The 21,138-nt window shown below is 41.1% G+C and overlaps 1 protein-coding gene across 5 annotated transcripts in view; it reads left to right on the forward strand.

The window, feature by feature from the left end:
- Positions 1 to 886: 886 nt before the first annotated feature.
- The window catches only part of Prkd3 (protein kinase D3), a 75,936-nt gene continuing 55,684 nt past the window's right edge, over positions 887 to 21,138 (forward strand). The window contains exons 1-2 of one of the 5 annotated variants that reach the window (XM_039112128.2): positions 918 to 1,045; positions 8,351 to 9,162. In XM_039112128.2, coding sequence (XP_038968056.1) covers positions 8,875 to 9,162 — 288 coding nt within the window. In that variant the 5' untranslated portion in view covers positions 918 to 1,045; positions 8,351 to 8,874. Of the gene's footprint in view, positions 1,046 to 1,202; positions 1,413 to 8,246; positions 9,163 to 21,138 lie in introns of those variants that run through there. The other 4 variants (XM_006239629.5, XM_063261804.1, XM_039112129.2 and 1 more) reach the window with 4 other exon arrangements.

Genomic DNA, 21,138 nt, shown 5'->3' on the forward strand with positions numbered 1-21,138 from the left:
TGACCCTCCCCAGGTCATTTTTATTTTAAAAGCCTCACTACCTAGGAGATGGGCTGTAGCTAGCAGCCGGGTCAGTGCTTTAGTGAATCTTAGCAAGTGCTTTCGGTCTTCATTTCTATCTCTGGGGGAAGGGGGAGGTCTCACTTATTTCAAATCCATTACTATTACAGATTCTGTATCAAAATTGGCAGTCCATTTAGGTTTATCTCTCTGTGTTCTCAAAAGCTGCCCCCACCCACACTGCTTTCTGAATCCAGACGTTGTGGCCTTTACCCCTCTATGACAATATATTTTACTTTGAAGCTATAAGACGTCGATGTGGGAGAACTATCTAGTTTTCTTGTCGATGACTGTACTGCGCAGATGATTCTCTTTCATCAAGTATTTATAATTTAACACACAGGGTCTTCTTCCCTCTGAGGTTCCATGACTGCCGACAGCCCTTTTGGTATTGAAGGCAACACACCCGTATAAAGATGCACAAGAGGAAACACGGGCACGTGCAAGCAGCGTTTCCAAGTTTGACTTGTGTCGCAGGTGAAGGGCTGTTGCTGTATAGCTCGGGGAGCGAAGTGACGGAAGCCACCGAGAACGCCGAAGGGACAACTTTGGAAAGGAAGGTCCTCCACTCTGGACGCCGCGTTCAGGTGGTCACCTCTTCTCGCCGTCCTCCATCGCCTAGCGGACAGCAAAGTGAGGTTCGAGCATAGCGCGTCCTTCGAGTCCTGCGCAACCCCGAGCTCGGCGCCCGACGGGGACCTCACCGGGGCTCAGAGCCTCCGCGCGACCCCTCAGAGCCAGACCCACCACAGCGCGCGGCGGGGAACTACAGCTCCCGGCAGGCCCCGCGCGGGCCGCGCGCCCCCGCCCGCGCGCCCCGGCCCCCCGCCCTCCGGCCTGGAGACGGGACGGGAGGGAGGGCAGGAGGAAGGGGCGCGGGCGGCGGGCGGGTTCGTGCGAGGCGCGTGAAGCCTCGCTGGCTCCTGCTCCGGGACGCGGACGCTGGCGCGCGCCGACTTTCTCCAGAACAGCCGAGCCCGCCTCTGTAAGTAGTCGCTTGAGGGAGCGCGGAGCAGACACCGAAAAAAGTTCGCGCCGCCGCCGCCGCCTCCGCCGCCGCCACCGCTTTGTTCTCCCGACCCGTCGGGCTGAGGTGGCGCGGCCCCTCCCCCATCGCACGCGGCGGCGGCGGGACTCGGACCCGCGCGGGGCTGGGCGGCGGCCGAAGCTGGGCGGGAAGTCGGGGCGGTGCTCCGCGAGCGGCCGGGGGCGCCGGCGCGGCCAAGTTCCGCGGTCCGCGCCGAGGCCAAGTTGGAGTCGCGCGGCTGCGGGTGACCCACCGCGCCCCAGCCCTCGGGGACCCGCTCTTTCCGAGCCCCGCAAACTAGTCCGACAGCCCGCGGCGCCGAGCGGTGAGCCTTCCCTGTTCTTTGCTGCACTTTTCCTGGTCCTGGGGCTAGAAGGGGCGAGTATCCGGGGTTTGGAGGATGGTGACCCCAGTTTCCTGACTGCCTTTAGGCTTGCCAGTTGCAGCCTCGCTCCAAGAGGTTCTCGTTCCCTGGGGAGCTTTGCCCTGAGGTGAAACACTCGCTAGTGTGGAGCAGTAAAAAAAAGAATAATAATAATAATAATAAGCATACACGACATTACTTGATTGCGTGTCGGGTATTTTATTTCACATCATCGAAATCAGAAGTATAGGCCGTGCTGTCAGCGAGCACGAATATAAATCAGGCTACAGGCGACCTGCAGACTTTTCCGTACACAGATTGATGGCATGGACATAACTGTCCCTTCAACCACGCCCGTCCCCACAGGAAATAAGACTATCGGTGTTATCTTTGATTAAAGAGGATAAGTTACAACTCGAAGAACTACTTTGTAGGACAGGGCCTTTAAAACCTGTAGGCACAAATGAAACAAAAGTTTGAACTGCCTCCGTCTGTATCCTAGAGAAACGTTACTACACTAAAAAATACCTTTACTCTGTATCTGATGTTGCAGGTTTAGCAGTTTTGATTTTCTTCGGCTCGTGTTTAAACTTTTAATGCCGGGAGGGTAAACAAACTTATGGATTTGCTTCAAGAAGACTTCCATGAAGTTCCCAGACTCAGTTATAAGTAAGATCTGCTCTATAGGAACACTTTCTCCTCCCTAGCAAGAAAGTTGTTTCAAGTTTTTGTAAATGTATTATTTTTAAAATGTCTCACAGGAACCTTCACAATAGATTTTGCTTCTTAGGACAGTTCTTATAAATGTCACGGGCCTGAGATTATGAGTTTGAAGGCCTCTTTGATGAGCTAGGGCAATTAACATTTCAAGAGTGTTACAACTAAAAGAATCTTTCTTAAATGTATTTGGCAGTTTCATTCTGACCCCCTCCCCCTTGTCTCTCTAGGACCCTCCCACCCCCTCACCAGCCCCTTAAAGCTTTATAGCCATGAGCCTTTAATCTTGCACATTTTATAAGCTGTTTTATCAGATGACCTGTTTAAAATAGACATTTCTTTCTGTTTGTGTGTTGTTTGTCATCTAAACACTGCTACACACACCACAGTAAGTTAAACTTTAAAAGTTAGGGGAGTTGGAAACACCTCATACATACAGATAGAGGGAAAGAGCTATTAAAGTACACTTTTCACAGAAGGGTCTGACAGTTTTCAACAAAATTCCAAAGTTGGCAAAAAAAAAAAATATTAACCATAGAGGAGTTCACTGCTTGTTCTTAAAGAAACTCATTCAGGACTTGATATATAGTTACTTATATGTAACTTGGTTAAGAACATAATTGGATTTAATAATCACATCTCCTCTTTGAGTCTCTTGGGTTATGGAATTCAGACGGAACTTGCCTCTTTGGAGCAGTCATTTTAAAAGGAAAAATTGGGATATGGTACTTAAGAGATGTTTTAGTTTTAATTTCAATGTAGATAAGACATTTTCTCCACTTGTGTGGTTATCTTACAGTGGCCGAACATGAAAAGTGCTCGTTGGCAATTAGCCAATCTGATTTCTTAGCCACTACTGGTGCAGGTTGAAGATATACAAGCTTATCCAAGACTTCGAATTGCTTTGCCAGACTGATGTTCCCGTATCTGGATACCCTTCTCAGGGCCTGCTTCTCTGCCTGCTCAGAGAACCTGCCTGCTGTGCCCTCTCTGTGTTCTCCAGGACAGTGGAAGGGCTGAGGTTGAACTGCTACCCTGATAAGTAGACTTGTAGAGGGAGCAATTCAGTGGAGTGCCAAGCTCTTAGAAAGACAGTCTTATATTAATCCGAGGGAATGTTTCTGAAGTATGCAATAGATGTAGAGACTGCCAAAGATGTTTTTTATTTAATCTATAAAAATGCCTGAGTTTTTGCACAATATACAAGCGTTAAGCAAAGTCAGACCTTTTTCGAGGTAAAACATGGGCATTAACTGGCCAGCTGTGTCACTAAAAAAACTCACATGCTTTTTACATGTTAAAGCAGTACATACCATACACGTGCATATTTTCATGAGAATTGGGATGAAACCTTGCACGTTATTAGCATTCCTTGTACACAAAGTGAGGTTAAGCCTGGACAACCCTTTACTCCTGGGAGTCAGGTAAACATGGTATTATAGAGGAAAAACTTTTTCCCTCTTCATGGTAGCATGCCGAATACAAACAGAGGGCTGGCTACCCTAAGTAATGAGAGCTCTCCTTGTGGTAGTTAATGTGTTTGGTTCTCTTTCTTTAAAGAGACCTTCCCTGAGACCCAGCTGAAACTGTGTCTCCTTGGCACATGCTCTGTTGCATCCCATAGTTTGTAATTACCTAGCTTCTTATGCAGATGTGTGTTTAATGTCTGTGAGTTCCAGAGAGAGCAGTGGCCATGTCTCTTTCTGCTACTGCTGTGGAACGTTGATGTCTTGGTTGTCTGGCAAATGCCAAGGGTTCTGTAGGTCCGCAGTGACTGAAACTCCTGCTGGTAGAACTTCTGACTAGAGACTTGGTTGAGATTGGAACATAACGTATGTCGATGAAATGATGGCAGGGGGTGGGGGGTAGATCCGCTTGTGACACTACCATGAAGTATAACTCAGCCCAGTCACCTAGCCTCCAAGGTTTTTGCTTTACTTTGTCTATGACAATTCGGCACACTGAGGTCAAAATACCTTTTGATTCCATTCAGTGGTGACAGAATTCGTAAGTTCATTTGAATGAGATATGTGACAGCTATCTAAGAGAATGGTTGAAAAAATGCCAACTAAACTTATAAATTCTCGACAACTAGACAGTACTATTCTGGCTTAGAGGTTCTCATGACTATTAGAAACAACACATCTAACACACAGTATATAAATCAGCCAGATGTATCATTTGTTAACTTTTTTTTTTTTTTTGGTTCTTTTTTTCGGAGCTGGGGACCGAACCCAGGGCCTTGAGCTTCCTAGGTAAGCGCTCTACCACTGAGCTAAATCCCCAGCCCCCATTTGTTAACTTTTAAACTCTATTTTCTATATGAAGCATAAGTACAAGGAAATTAAACAGCATACCAAAGTTTGTGTAAATTAAAATTGTTAGATTTCTTACATGTCAAATCAAGATTCCATAAACAAAACCAGGAGAGAGAAGACATATGGGCTGAGTGGGTGGGAGCTGTTAAGACAGGTATATTTGTATTCATGCTGCAACTTTAAAAGATCACTTTTATACCAAGTTATATATAATTTATAAGGAACTTGTGTCTCTAGTAAGTTAATCAAGTGTGTTATTAGATTGTTAGTGTTAATTAGTTACTATCAAGTGGTATAATTAAAAATAAATTTAGTAGTAAGATATCTTTTATCTAACTGCTGTAAAACTTCTGAATAGTCTTGAGTTTTTACAGTAAGCCAAGTGCTATTATTAGTACGTCTCTGACAGGTGTCAGTCCTTATAACCCAGTCCCTCTGGTGCTGTCATTTTCTTTGTACTTCTCTAAAGTAATGCTGAATAAAAACAGTTCTCCCTTAATACTTCCTCAGATATTTGAGGACCATTCATCCTGATCAGTAGATGCTTAGCACATGCCATTATCCTCATGGCTACCTGGATGTTTGCAATTGTCTCCTTCCCAAACCTAAAAATCTGTAACTCTAAACATATGGATTATAGGATCTCTCTCTGACTCCTCTGTCTCTTTGTCTCCGTCTCTGTCTCTCTCTCTCTCTCTCTCTCTCTCTCTCTCTCTCTGTCTCTCTCTCTCTGTCTCTCTCTCTCTCTGTCTCTCTCTCTCTGTGTGTGTGTGTGAATTCATACATACATGTGAATATACAGTCTACTGTAACATAGACTAAAAAGTGTGTGCAGATTAATGCTCATTGCTCTCGAGTGTCCAGAGGATTTAGGATTGTATTAGTTCTTTTAGTCAACCCTTTATACTCACAGCACTTATCTGAAGCCTCAGAAACATAGCCCACCCCCATAAGTGGCTTCCAGAGTAGCACCTCCCCATTCTAATGTTGCACATTTACCTTGGAATTTATCTCTGTTAAGTTTCACTTTAACTTTACTCCATCTGCTCAGTTTTTCCAACCTGAAGATTACATAACAGATCGTCTTTGTCTTTACCATTTCATATCTCATGAAAATGCAGAGCTGAGAGTGGTTTGGGCACATTTCCCCAAGGACCCCACACGTGTACGTTGACATACAACAACAGTTTCCTTACTGCACTGATATCCAGCTCAAACTCAGATGGCGTGTTTACAAAGACAGTGGGGAAGATGCTTTTAATTCTGTTTTCACGAGATCATAGTAGTCTTGAGTGAGGAGCCTCTGAACTTTCTCTTTCTCAACTCTAAAGTGGCTGGTTGTGCAGATTAATAGGTGCTACTACATGGTGTTTACACTCGTGTGTGTTAGATATCAGCTAGTAAGAGTTCAGCGAAAGTCGGTACGTATTTCCTCCACTTGAGAAGTCTAGTCTTTATGAAGTTGTAAGTGTGGTGGACTTGGCATTTCTGGTTCGGTTTGAAACTCGACTGATGGGAACATTATCTATATTCTGGTTATTCACAAACCATTTGAATAGCCATCTCTTCTTGCATCTGGCTAAGGATTTTCTTTTGAACTATTCACATTTACTATTTACATTTTATTTACATTGGTGTTTGACTGCATGCATGTCTGTGTAAGAGTGTATAGATCTCCTGAAACTGGAGTTACAGATACCTGTGAGCTGTTATGTGGGTGCTGGGGATCGAACCTGGGACCTTTGGAAGAGCAGCTAGTGCCCTTAACCTCAGAGCCATCTCTCCAGCCCCTGGCAAAGGATATTTGAGTTTGTTTGGTAGTTGCTAAATTGTGCTTACCTGCTTTTCAGTGCTCAGCACTTGAAGCAGCCCTCCCCATCAAAGGCCATGAGCACCTCTGTCTCTCTCACCCTGAGCTCCTTCTGCAGAGTTAGTGCATAATAGTCATGGTCACACTTGCTCACTGCTGTATGGAGTGGGCATCTTGGCCCAGAGACTTGCACTCACACAAAGTTTTAGACTCCCGGCATTGAAGAGGTGGAGATAGAAAGATTGTAAATTTGAGACCATCCACGGATACATGATGAGTTTGAGGCTGGCCTGGGCTACATAGTGAGATTCAAAAGAAAAGACATTAAAAGATAAAGTCACTTAATTCTCTCATGTTCACAAAGTCCAAGTTTCAGTTCTCTGTGTTAGTTTGAAAACTGTTGGGAGAAGATAAGTGAGATACAAGTTGAGAAAGTCTTTTTGTGTAATCTCTCACCCTCCTCTCTAAACAGTGATTCTCAGTTCCTTGTCATCTTTAAGAAGCAGTAATTACTGTGAAAACAGTACTGGTAAGAAAGCATGAGACTTGGGTTCTAATTTGCACTGTGTTCATAGCCATGTGATTTGGTCTTCTCATCTGCAAAAATGACATTTCCCTGTTAATTGAAAAAACATTACCATGCTATGAAATAGGAGGTTGAGTTCTAGCCATTTGCTCAAATGTTACTATCAGTGCTTATATCTTTTTGTATTCCTGTTTCTGTATGATTTTGTTCTTCAGTTCATACATATCATTCATTTTAATTTAACCCCATATACTCATTTCCACTCTATACACTTTGGATGCTTTTGAGTTTTCATCATTGTAATTATTTATGGCTACAAAGAATTTAGAAGGATTCATCTCTTGTGAGCCATTTTATTCAGCCTTGAAGGGTTATGCCTTTTTCTTTTTTAAATTTTTCTGAACTGTGTTTTCCTAAAAATTATAACGTGTAGTTTACTCATGTACTTTCCCCCAATGTTAGAAATCCCTTAATGATGAGTTCACTTTCTCCTGTGTTTCATAGTTTATCAGCAGTCATAGTTCCTCGCTGACTCCAGTACATCCCCATTCGTTTCTTCAGGCTTCTGGAAGGCATTTGTGAACAAAGCAGTCCAGGACTTGTATTTTGGCAGAAATAGTCTCTTTTCCAGGGATGGGAGTACTGGGGAAAACCTAGGGCCTTGTACTTGCTACTGAGCTGTATTCTCGGTAGACTCTTTTTTTTTTTTTTTTTTTTTTTTGGAGCTGGGGACCGAACCCAGGGCCTTGCGCTTCCTAGGCAAGCTCTCTACCACTGAGCTAAATCCCCAACCCCTCGGTAGACTCTTAATATATAAAAACATAAAAGACTACTTAAAGCTTTCCTGTAGTGGGAAATTATTCTGTATTTTTCATATGACTTGGATCATATTTTATGTCTGTAATGTTTGTCTCACTTTTCCTGTTTTGTCCCTTCTGTCTTTCTCAGTTTCTTATCATAATTGAGTTCTGTAGTTGTGCAATAACAGTGTTTGATCTTCACAATTTAAAATACAATAACATACAGCTGGGTGCAGTGGTATGTCTTAGTGTCAACTGCTTGGGAGGTTGAGACAGAAGAATCTTGAGAACTAGGAGTTGAAGACCAGTCTAGGCAACCTAGTCTAATCCTATCTACAAAAAAGAAGAATACACTATGTAACCTGCCCCTCCTCCCCAACCAGGGTTCAGGAGTCAGGGGTGAGGGACAAGGGTATTATTTTAAGTGGGAATCTCTCTGAAATTATAACTGTAATAAAAAATGGTTGTGGTAACTAAAGTTAAAATAACTACCCATTGGGCTGTATTCATGAATTGTAAAAAATATCACCCAAAATTATCACTAAAGATATAGGGATTCTTACATTTTAAACTGATATCAAGTGAACATAAAACATTAAAAACCCTTTTAACTTTTTCTTCTAGGTTGACAGCATTTCCAAAGGCACCATCTTTTCTCTCTGGGTCCATTCATCCAAAGAAATATGTTTGTGCTATTTGACAAGCTTTTTGTTTTCACCTCATCACAGGGAAGTTCAGCCACAAGATGGAAATGAGTACAGATGAGAGGGTGAATTAAGGTGTGATCATTTGTGGTGTCCCGTCAATCCCTAAAGGAATAGATTACCTGGAACTACTTTTAATCAGGAAGATTTCATATCTTGGCACAGATTGACTATTCAATTTGTATTTTCTGAAATGCAAAGCAAAAGATAAGAACAGATTTAAAAGAAATGAAGATGTCGCATAAATAATCAGTATCAACTCTGTTCCTTTGATGATAATGGTGATGTGAAGTGGGTTACAGATCTGGGTGTGGTCCTAAAGACAAGATTCTTGATGGGACTGACATTGACAGCAGTAGGACCTTTTGTGCATTCAACTCGGAGCAACAGAATTTGTCATCAACAGCATGAGTGGCTCAGCCAGGGAAAGAAAGCAGCTTTCATCTAAATCCAAACCATAGCCATTTTTTTTTACTGCTATTTTGAAAACTTTTCCAGAACCATTTAAAAAGCATTGACAACTATTTTTATAGATTAAAGAAAGGCAGATGTCTGCAAATAATTCCCCTCCATCAGCCCAGAAATCTGTGTTCCCTGCAACTGTTTCTGCTGTGCTTCCAACCCCTTCTCCGTGTTCAAGTCCCAAGACAGGACTCTCAGCTCGGCTCTCTAATGGCAGCTTCAGTGCCGCGTCACTCACAAACTCTAGAGGCTCGGTGCACACCGTTTCATTTCTACTTCAGATTGGCCTCACACGAGAGAGTGTTACCATCGAAGCCCAGGAACTGTCTCTCTCCGCTGTCAAAGACCTCGTGTGCTCCATTGTTTATCAGAAGGTACTGTGCCAGCTGTTTATATCAGTAATGTTTTCCTAGTTAATATTGTTTCTCCCACATCTATAGTTTATGCATGAAACAATGAGAGAACACATTTGGACTCATCAGTAATTTATGTCTTGATTATGAGCGTTTGGGCAGTATTCTAATAGACTGTGAGCCAAAAAGTGTGAAATTTCAGTATCTAAGGGAACCTACATCCTAATTTAAAAATATCAGTTACCCCAAAATAGTGTCATTTTATAGTCCAGGGCTTCTCTGACATTTCATGTAATTTCAGAGAAAAGGGTCAGGAGGTGACATACTAGAAAGGTGGGCCAGCATAGCTGCTGGAGCTTGCGCTTTCCAGGTGCCCATCATCTGCCCTCATAAGTTCGCTTGCCTTCACTTTGGGTGCTGAGGGAGTTCAGAATCTACTGAACTACCATTTGTTATATACAGAAGCACACTCTCTTCCTCTCAAACAGGTAAATCACTTTGGAATGTATAACAGGTTACTCAAGATGGTCGTTTATTTTATAAGCACCTCTTGTCCATTTTTCCCATTTATTCATTCATTCATTCATCTATTCATTCATTTTAAATCCCATTCATAGCTCCCCCTCACACAGCCCCTCTCTCCGCCCTCGCCTCCCTTTTTCCTCTGAGAAAGGGGAGGCCCCCCTGGGTACCAACCCACCCTGACCTGTATCATTTTTTAATGAATCTTGGCTCAGTGGATAACATAGTATGATTTCTACTTATGAATTATTTATATGGGCTATATTAATTGTTTTTATTTTATTCTTAATGGACAACGACTTGCTTCAAACAAATGTGTACACTGTTTGCAAAATGTCTCTCTTGGGGACTGTGAAAGTGGCACAGTTTATAAAATGCTTGCTTCACAAGCATGAGGCCCTAAGTTCAAATCCCTGTAGCGCCCACTTAAAAGCTTGGCTCAGCAGTATTACGTCTTAGTCCCAGCACTAGGGAGGTGAAGGGAGACAGGCCAGCCGCGATAGTGAAAGCATGAGTTCCAGATTCAATGAGAGACCCCATCTCATACGATAAGGTGAGGAATGAATGAGGAAGAGACACAAAGCCAACCACTGACCTGTGTAAACACACAGGCTCATACATGCACAAATATGTACTGACTGAGACATACATGGTCTCTCAGTGAGAAGGACAACTTTGAATTTCAGCTCTTCATCTTTTGTTTTATTTCCTGTGTTTTATATGGTTTGTCATTAGCTTCTAATTTAAAAGTAGTTAGTAATCCAAAAACATTATAGATAATAGCCTATGGGCCTGTGCTTTAACAGTGACTTGCTGGTGTAGATATGGCCTAAAGAAAGAGTGACTTTAGATCTGCAGCTCTGTTGACTTGTTTCCACGTGTTTTTACTTACTATAACACATTTAGTTTTGAGTTGGGGTATTACTGTTGTGGCCCAGGCTGGTCTTTGTACTGTGGGGTTCTCCTGCCTCAGTTCTTGTTATCTGGGACTATAGACACAGACCACCTTGCCCAGAACTACCTTCCAATGCCTTCAGTTTTATTCCCCTTTCTTTAGATACCACGTAAGCTTTTTACAAACACTTCTGTAGCTATTTTATGACTTTTAAACTTAACAGTGATGTTGAAACTTACAGATAACTTCTTTTGCGAGCATAAGAATTTATAATCTATGTTCAGTGAGACTTGTTATTCACTTTTCAACATTCAGAATTTTCAATTTTTTTTTTTTTTGGTTCTTTTTTTCGGAGCTGGGGACCGAACCCAGGGCCTTGCGCTTCCTAGGTAAGCGCTCTACCACTGAGCTAAATCCCCAGCCCCAATTTTTGTTTTTTAATTGATAAAATATGTGTGCATATATTCACCATATATAGCATATTAAAATATGGACACATTACATAATGGCTACGTGAGCTAGTTAACTTGATTTATTTCTGATCATTTATTTACTTGGATGAATTCATTTACCTCACACATTTATACAGAGACATACTGATTCTCTATAGTTTTGTTATAGAATCGGATCTATTATTTACAGGATGATACTGGCCAAGAGATCCTGACTTGGGTGGTTTCCAGTCTCTAACTGTGAGGTTTGGGTCTTCTCTGTAGGAGACAGATACATGAGAGAAGAGTCTTGAATGGTTGATGAGAAATCTTAAAGCACCACCCTAGATATGTTCATGGATCCCTAACTCACTTGAGATTTGAAAAAGCTGTCAGCATTTCTTACCTTCTCTCTTGTCTTAGAGATCTTTCTTTAGATCCATTTAGTTGCTTGTGTATGTACAGGTTCAGGTTCTGAAATAATTAGTTGAGTGCTACTTGAGTGATTATTTTGAACCTCCAAAGAAAGATATTATTTAATACTTATAATTTATGTACCAGATTATCTTTCAAGTTAGTACTGATGGTAATTCCTCTGTAAATAAATGCTTTAGATTTAAAAAATAAATAAAATTGACTACAATTAATAATAATTATAACTCCCATTTGTTGGTTTGTCAGTTTCTGTTCAAGGCTCTTTATACATATTTTATTAATTTTTCACAGCTTCATTATGTATCAGTCACCACTGTTATCAAAAAGGAAGTGAAAGCACAGAAAATATAAGCTACTTTGTAAAGCCTTCAGAGCTTCCATTTCTAACTGCTGTGCTTTAGACAGCTGCTTTGATTTTCCATTATCAATCATTGCTCACTTGTGAAATGCCTTCCAGTAAAGAGATAGTACAGTCAGTAACGGTAGAATCCAGTTCCCTTGAAGCTAACTGCCCTTGTGTGTGCTGAAGCCTTTATAACGAACAGTGCCATAATGGCTGACATTTAAAATTCTAGAAAAAGTGACTGGCACTTAATGGTTTCATTTATAATTATTTGGGTAGTTTTATCTAATGGACATATTTGTTCTTTTAGTTTCTATTCTTGATAAACTCTCTTATGTAGAGCCTTCAAAAATAGACCAGTAGCTACATTTTAGGGATTAGATGGACCAAACATTGTCCCTACCCTTAGAAGCTTATATTCTACTGAGGAGACCACATTCACTAGTGTCAGATATGAGAAGTAGCATGACATGTGAAGTAAAAAGTGTACTTTGTAGGCTGATGAAGAATGTAGAAGGCTGAGTCATATAGAAAATAATACTGAACCTGGAAATCTGGCAGCAAGGAATGAGGAGGTGAGGACAATATTCTAGACAGAAGGATTGGGATAACCAAAGGCAGGGGAAAGGAACATGGTAAGTGTTAGGGCTAGAGGGATGTCTCAGCAGTTACAACAGTACACTGTTCTTCCAAAGGACCTAAGTGTGATTCCCAGCATCCATATCAGGTGGGTCATGACCACCTCTAGCTCCAGCTCTGGGGAATCTGATGTCTCTGACTTCCATGAGCACTCTGACTCATGTGACATACACCACACAGACACATGATTAAAACTAAAATAAATCTCAATAAAAGAAATACAAGTGCTAGCATTTATTAAGTGCCTAATTGGCATCAAGAGCTTTAGATGCATTTAATCTACACAGCAGTCTGTGATACATCTGAAACTTTAATGTGCGTGAGATTTACCTGGGAAGTCTAAGGAGTATTATTTTGATTCAGTAGGTTTGTGTGAGTATACATTTCTATTACGGTAATGTTGGTGGTCCCTTCTTATAGATCCTATCTTAGTTACTTTTGCTGTGCTAAGACACCATGACCAAAACAACTAATAAAATAAGGCATTTAGTTTGTGGCTCATGATTCCAGAGGGTTAGATCCTATGACCATCATGGCAGGGACATGGCACTGGGGCATCAACTGAGAGCTCACATCAGGATCTACAACCACAAGGCAGAGTTATGGGAATAGCATGGTTTTTGAAACCTCAGAGTTCACCCCCAATGACACACCTCTTTCAACAAGGCTACACCTTGTAATCTTTCCTGGACAGCTCCACCAGCTTGGGACCAAGTGTTCAAACATGAGCCTTTGGAAGCCATTCTCATTCAAACCACCACAGACTCATAGATGTACTGAGTTACAAGGGTGTAGGTGATCTTCATTTAGTAAAAAAGGAAACTGAAATTTTAGAAAAATAATAATTTGATGAGAATCAGAGATCAGACTTAGGTCTGTCTTAACTCAAGCCTTCTGCACCCTGCTGCCTTTCCTCAGCGACAAAAGCATTCACACTGGATCCTTCCGAGAGTAGAGATTTAACTAAGGGGTTTGTGCAGCAAAGCAAGCTGTTCACTTCTGCTGCCTTGAGGAGCTTGAAGGGGGCTGATAAAGTGGCTTCTTAGGTAAAGGTCTTTGCTGCCAAGCTCAATGACCTGAATTTGTTCCCTTGGACCCATATGGTATAGTCAGAATTGACTCCCAGAAGTTATCTTCCAACTTGCAAACATACGCATGCACATACACAAATAAAAAAATATTAAAATTCTTAAAGGTACTTTTAAGATGAGTTAGAGATGAAGTGGGTTACAGGAAAAGTGCATTGAGTGAAACTTGAGATCCTGTTCTTATAAGGAAGGTACAGAGTGACAGCCAACTTGAGCTGGAAGAGTGATGGTGTTGGTACCTAATCAAATGCTATCTCCTTTTCTGGTTTCCCCTTCAGAAATACCCTACCCCATCCTTCCTCCCCCTGCTTCTATGAGGGTGCTCACCCATTCCTGCCTTCCCACCCTGGCATTCCCCTACACTGGGACATTGAGCCTTGACAGGACCAAGGGCCTCTACTCCCATTGATGCCCAACACAGCCATCCTCTGCTACATATGCGGAAGGAGCATAGGTCTAGTCCTGTGTTCTCTTGGGATGGTGGTTTCATCCCTGGGAGCTCTGGGGGTCTGGTTGGTTGATATTGTGTTCTTCTTATGGGGTAGCAAACCCCTTCAGCTACTTCAGTCCTTTAACTCCTCCATTGGGGAGCCTGTTCTCAGTTCATGGATGGCTGCATGCATCGCCTCTGTATTTGTCAAGATTGGGCAGAGCCTCTCAGCCGACCACTATATCAGGCTCCTGTCAGCATGCACTTCTTGGCATCTGCAATATTGTCTGGGTTTGGTGTCTGTATATGGGATGCATCCCCATGTGGGGCAGTCTCTGAATGTCCTTTAAGTCTCTGCTCCACACTTTGTCTCCGGTTTCCTCCTGTATTTTTGTTCCTGCTTCTAAGAAGGTCTGAAGCATCCACATTTTGGTCTTCTTGAGCTTCCTGTGGTCTGTGGATTATATCTTGGGTAATCTGAAATTTTGGGCTAATAATCTGCTTATCAGTGAGTGCATACCATGTGTGTTCTTGTGTGATTGGGTTAGCTCACTCAGGATGATATTTTCTAGTTCCATCCACTTGCCTAAGAATTTCATGGAGTCATTGTTTTTAGTAGCTGAGTAGTACTCCATTGTGTAGATGTACCACATTTTCTGTATCCATTCCTCTGTTGAAGGGCATCTGGGTTCTTCCTAGATTCTAGCTATTATAAATAAGGCTGCTATGAACATAGTGGAACACGTGTCCTAGTAATATATTGGAGCATCTTGTGAGTATATGCCCAGGAGTGGTATAGCTGGGTCCTCAGGTAGTACTGTGTCCAGTTTTCTGAGGAACCTCCAGACTGATTTTCAGAGTGGTTGTACCAGTCTGCAATCCCACCAACAATGGAGGAGTGTTCCTCTTTCTCCACATCCTCGCCAGCATCTGCTGTCATCTCAGTTTTTGATCTTAGCCATTCTCACTGGTGTGAGGTGAAATCTCAGGGTTGTTTTGATTTGCATTATCCTGATGACTAAGGATGTTGAACATTTCTTTAGGTGCTTCTCGGCCATTCGATATTCCTCAGTTGAGAATTTTTTGTTTAGCTCTGTAGTCCATTTTTTAAAAGGGTTATTTGATTCTTTGGAGTCTCACTTCGTGAATTCTTTGTATACATTGACTATTAGCCCTCTATCAGATGTAGGATGGTAAAGATCTTTTCCCAATCAGTTGCTTGCTGTTTTGTCCTAATGACAGTGTCCTTTGCCTCACAGAAGCTTTGCAGTTTTATGAAGTCCCATTTGTTGGTTCTTGATTTTAGAGCATAAGCCATTGGTGTTCTGTTCAGGAAATTTTTCCCTGTGCCCCTGTGTTCAAGGGTTTTCCCCACTTTTTCTTCTATTAGTTTGAGGGTGTCTGGTTTTATTTATGTGGAGTTCCTTTATCCACTTGGACTTGATCTTTGTGCAAGGTAATAAGAATGGATTGATTTGCCTTCTACATGCTGACCTCCAGTTGAACCAACACCATTCGTTCAAAATGCTGTCTTTTTTTCCACCGGATGGTTTTAGCTCCATTGTCAAAGATCAAGTGACCATAGGTGTGGGTTCATTTCTGTGTCGGTTCTATTCCACTGACCTACCTTCTTGTCTCTGTACCAATACCATGTAGTTTTCATCACTTTTGCTCTGTAATACAGCTTGAGATCAAGAATGGTGATTCCCCCAGAAGTCCTTTTATTGTTGAGGATAGTTTTCACTATCATGGGTTTTTTTGTTATTGCAAATGAATTTGCTAATTGCTCTTTCTAACTTTGTGAAGAATTGACTTGGGATTTTGATGGGGATTGCACTGAATCTGTAGATTGCTTTCAACATGATGCCCATCTTTACTATATTAATCCTGCCAATCCATAAGCATGGGAGATCTTTCCGTCTTCTGAGATCATCTTCAATTTCTTTCTTCAGAGACTTGAAGTTCTTATCATACAGATCTTTCACTTGCCTGGTTAGAGTTACACCAAGGTATTTTGTATTATTTGTGGCTATTGTGAAGGGTGTTGTTTCACTAATATCTTTCTCAGCCTGTTTATCCTTTGAGTAGAGGAAAAGGCTATTGGTTTGTTTGAGTTAATTTTATAACCAGCCACTTTACTAAAGCTGTTTATCACCTGTAGGAGTTCTCTGGTGGAATTTCTGGGGTCCCTTAAGTATACTATCATATCATCTGCAAATAGTGATATTTTGACTTCTTTTCCAATTTGTATGTCTTTGACCTCTTTTTGTTGTCTAATTGCTCTGGCTAGGACTTCAAGTACTATATTAAGTAAGTAGGGAGTGGGCAGCCTTGTCTAGCCCCTGATTTTAGTGGGATTGCTTCAAGTTTCTCTTTATTTAGTTTGATGTTGGCTACTGGTTTGCTATATATTGCTTTTTCTATATTTAGGTGTGGACCTTGAATTCCTGATCTTTCCAAGACTTGATTTATCATGAAGGGGTGTTGAATTTTGACAAATGGTTTCTCAGCTTCTAATGAAATGATCATGTGATTTTTTTTCTTTGAGTTTGTTTATATAGTGGATTACATTGATGGATTTCCATATATAATGAACCATCCCTGCATCCCTGGGATGAAGCCTACTTGATCATGGTGGATGATTGTTTTGATGTGCTCTTGGATTCGGTTTGCAAGAATCTTATTGAGTATTTTGGCATCGATATTCATGAGGGAAATTGCTCTGAAGTTCTCTTTCCTTGTTGGGTCTTTGTATGGTTTTGGTATAAGTGTAATTGTAGCTTCATAGAACAAATTGGGTAGTGTTCCTTCTGTTTCTGTTTTGTGGAATAGCTTGGATAGTATTGGTATTAGGTCTTCTATGAAGGTCTGATAGAATTCTGCACTAAACCCACCTGGTCCTGGGTTCTTTTTGGTTGGGAGACTTAATGACTGCTTCTATTTCTTTAGGAGTTATGGGGTTGTTTAAATGGTTTATTTGTTCCTGATTTAACTTTGGTACCTGATATCTGTCTACAAAATTGTCCATTTCATCCAGATTTTTCAGTTTTGTTGAGTATAGACTTTTGTAGTAGGATCTGGTGATTTTTTTAATTTCCTCAGTTTCTGTTATTATGTTTCTGTTTTCATTTCTGATTTTGTTAATTTTGATATACTCCCTGTGCCCTCTGGTTAATCTGGCTAAGAGTATATCTATCTTGTTGATTTTTCTCAAAGAACCAGCTCCTGATTTTGTTGATTCTTTTTTTTTTTTTTTTTTTTTTTTTTTTGTTCTTTTTTTCGGAGCTGGGGACCGAACCCAGGGCCTTGCGCTTCCTAGGCAAGCACTCTACCACTGAGCTAAATCCCCAGCCCCTTTGTTGATTCTTAATATAGTTCTTTTTGTTTCTGCTTGGTTAATTTCAGCCCTAAGTTTGATTATTTCCTTCCGTATATTTGATTCTTTTTGTTCTAGAGCTTTCAGGTGTGCTGTCAAGCTGCTAGTATATCCTTTCTCCAGTTCCTTTTTGGAGGCACTCAGAGCTATAAGTTTTCCTCTTAGCACCGCTTTCATTGTGTCCCATAAGTTTGGGTACGTTATGCCTTCATTTTCATTAAATTTTTAAAAAGTCTTTAATTTATTTCTTCCTTGTCCAAGTTATTGTTGAGTAGAGCATGTTCAGCCTCCATGTGTATGTGAGTTTTCTGTCATTTTTGTTGTTATTGAAGACCAGCCTTAGTCCATGGTGATCTGATAGGATGCATGGGATTATTTCTCTCATTATATCTGTTTTGGAGAAGGTACCATGAGGTCCTGAGAAGAAGGTATATTCTTTTGTTTTAGGATGAAATGTTCTATAAATATCCATTAAATCCATTTGGTTCATAACTTCTGTTAGTTTCACTGAGTCTCTGTTTAGTTTCTGTTTCCATTATCTGTCCATTGATGAGAGTGGGGTGTTGAAGTCTCCCGCTATTATTATGTGAGGTGCAATGTGTGCTTTGAGTTTTAGTAAAGTTTTTTTTATGAATGTGAGTGCCCTAGCATTTGGAGCATAGAGATTCAGAAATGAGAGTTCATCTTGGTGGATTTTTCCTTTGACAAGTATGACGTGTCCTTCCTTACTTCTTTTTGATAACTTTTGGTTGGAAGTCAAATTTATTCGATATTAGAATGGCTACTCCCACTTGTATCTTAGGACCATTGGCTTGGAAACTTTTTCCCAGCCTTTCACTCTGAGGAAGTGTCTGTCTTTGTCACTGAGGTGTGTTTCCTGTATGCAGCAAAATGCTGGGTCCTGTTTACATATTCAGTCTGTAATTCTATGTCTTTTTATTGGGGAATTGAGTCCATTGATGTTGAGAGATATTAGGGACCAATGATTGTTGTTTCCTATTGATTTTGTTGTTAGAGGTGGAATTATGTTTGGGTAGCTCTCTTCTTTTGAGTTAGTTGAAAGATTCCTTTCTCGCTTTTTTCTATGTTTTAGCTTCCCTTCTTGTATTGGAGTTTTCCATCTATTACCCTTTGTAGGGCTGGATTTGTAGAAAGATATTTTGTAAATTTGGTTTTGTCATGGAATATCTTGGTTTCTCCATCTATGGTAATGGAGAGTTTTGCTGGATAGAGTAGCCTGGGCTGGCATTTGTGTTCTCTTAGGGTCTGTATGACATCTGCCCAGGATCTTCTAGCTTTTATAGTCTCTGTTGAGAAGTCTGATGTGATGCTGATAGGTCTGCCCTTATGTGTTATTTGACCTTTTTCTCTTACTGCTTTTGATATTCTTTCTTTGATTAGTGCATTTGGTGTTTTGACTATTATGTGATGGGAGGAATTTCTTTTCTGACCCAATCTATTTGGGGTTCTGTATGCTTCTTGTATGGTTATGGGCATCTCTTTCTTTAGGTTAGGGAAGTTTTCTTCTATAATTTTGTTGAAAATATTTACTGGCCCTTTAAGTTGGGAATCTTCACTCTCTTCTATACCTATTATCCTTAGGTTTGATCTTCTCATTGAGTCCTGGATTTCCTGGATGTTTTGGGTTAGGATCTTTTTGCATTTTGCATTTTCTTGAACTGTTGTGCCAATATTTTGTATGGTATCTTCTCCTCCTCAGATTTTCTCTTCTATCTCTTATATTCTGTTGGTGATGCTTGCATCTATGACTCCTGATCTCTTTCCTAGGTTTTCTATCTCCAGAGTTGTCTCCCTTTGTGATATCTTTATTGTTTCTATTTCCATTTTAGATCCTGGAAGATTTTGTTCAATTCCGTCACCTGTTTCATTGTACTTTTTTGTAATTCTGAAGGGATTTTTGTGTTTCCTCTTTATGGGCTTCTACCTGTTTACCTGTGTTGTCCTGTATTTCTTTAAGTGAGTTTTTTATGTCCTTCTTAAAGTCGTCTAACATCATCATGAGATGTGATTTTAAATCAGAATCTTACTTTTCTGGTGTGTTGGGGTATCCTGGACTTGCTGTGGTTGGAGAACTGGGTTCTGAAGTTGCCAGGTGGCCTTGGTTTCTGTTGATTAGGTCCTTGCACTTGCCTCTCGCCATCTGGTTATTTCTGCTGTTAGCTGGTCTTGCTGTCTTTGACAGTGGCTTGACCCTCCTGCACTCTCAGGTGTGTGAATACTCCTAGGAGACCATCTCTCTCCCAGTGGGATCAGGGCACAGAGGACTGTGGCTCAGGGTCAGCTCCAGACACAGACAGAAGCGGGAAGGATCCTGTCCCAGACTGCTCCTCTGCTCCTGCCTCCCAAGGGCTCCAGACCTGTCTCTCAGGGCAGAAGTGGTGGTCCTGTCTGTGCTCTCAGGTGTGTCAGCACACCTGGGAGACCAGCTCTCTCCCAGCGGGATCTGGGAACACAGCACTGTGGGACAGGGTCAATTTTGGGTGCAGATGGAAACCAGAAGCATGTTTTGGAACTTAATATTTTTGTATTGTATTATATCACATAGAAATGTCTTAGAAAGTAATATTAATTACTGCATTGCTATAGTTCTTTACATTGATGAATTTGTCTGTCATATTAGCTAAACCTTAATTTCTTTGTTCATTAATGTACAATGGAATTGTTTGCAGTTTTGGTGGTTATGAGTCAAGTTGTTGTCAGCCTTCTCATACAATCTCAATTACAAACTGTAAGTATGAGTAGGCTTTTGTATGTCTACTTAGAAGTGTAATGGCCAGGTGGTTTAGTAGGTGTGTGTTTGCAATACCTTACCAGACAGATTGTCAAAGGTAGTTGTACACTGTCCCAACTGACAAGCTCCGTATCCTCGCTCACACTTGATATCAGCAGATATCTCTTAATTTATCCAGGCTGGTTACTGTACAGTAATGCCTCCTCCTTCTGATTTTAATTTGTATATCCTTGTGGATATATTTGAAATTTATGTTTTCTTATGTAAAGTTTATCCCGACTGTATGCTGATGAGTTTTTTGGTTTTTTTGTTGTTTTTGTTTTGTTTTGTTTTTGTCACCCAAACTAGAGTTACCTGGGTAGAGGGAACCTCAATTGAGGAATTGTCTTCTTCAAATTGGCCCACGGGTACATCTTTGAGGCATTGATTAGAATTGATATGGGACGGCTCAGCCACTTTGGACAGGTTGCCCTGTGTTTTATAAGAAAGAAGCTGGGCTTGGGGACTTAGCTCAAGGCCCTGGGTTCCGTTCTTAGCTCTAGAAAAAAGGAAGGAAGGAAGGCAAGCAAGCAAGCTAAACAAGTGATGGGGAAGCAATAGCAGTTTACCTCCATGACTCCATCCGACTTCTCTCACTAGTAGACTATGATTGTGATCTGTAAACCAAATAATACCCTTCTTCCCCAAGTTGTTTTTTCTCAGTGTTTTATCACAGCAACAGGAAGCAAACTAGACTATATTGTCCCGTAGTGTAAAAGTTCTTCATACATCCCTGATACAAAGTGATTTGGTTTTTAAACAGATAATTAAAACAAGCTTATAACATATCTTTTGCCTTAATATTTTCTTGTGCTACAAATGTCCCCTCCCCCAGCCTCTGGAAGTCTGTTCTCCGCCTCTGAATTCTAATGTTAGAGATTCTGTGTAAGTAAGAAGGCCATTAGTATTCATCTCTGCATTTGCCTACTTCACTTCCTGTGAACATTCTCTAGTTTCCTCAGTGTTGGAGGGGCACAGTCATGCTACCTCAGAATTCACACTGATAACCTCATCCCAACATGGTCATTTGCAAAGATCCTGTTTCTG

Source organism: Rattus norvegicus, chromosome 6, assembly GCF_036323735.1.
Source record: "Rattus norvegicus strain BN/NHsdMcwi chromosome 6, GRCr8, whole genome shotgun sequence".
Classification (NCBI taxonomy): domain Eukaryota; kingdom Metazoa; phylum Chordata; class Mammalia; order Rodentia; family Muridae; genus Rattus; species Rattus norvegicus.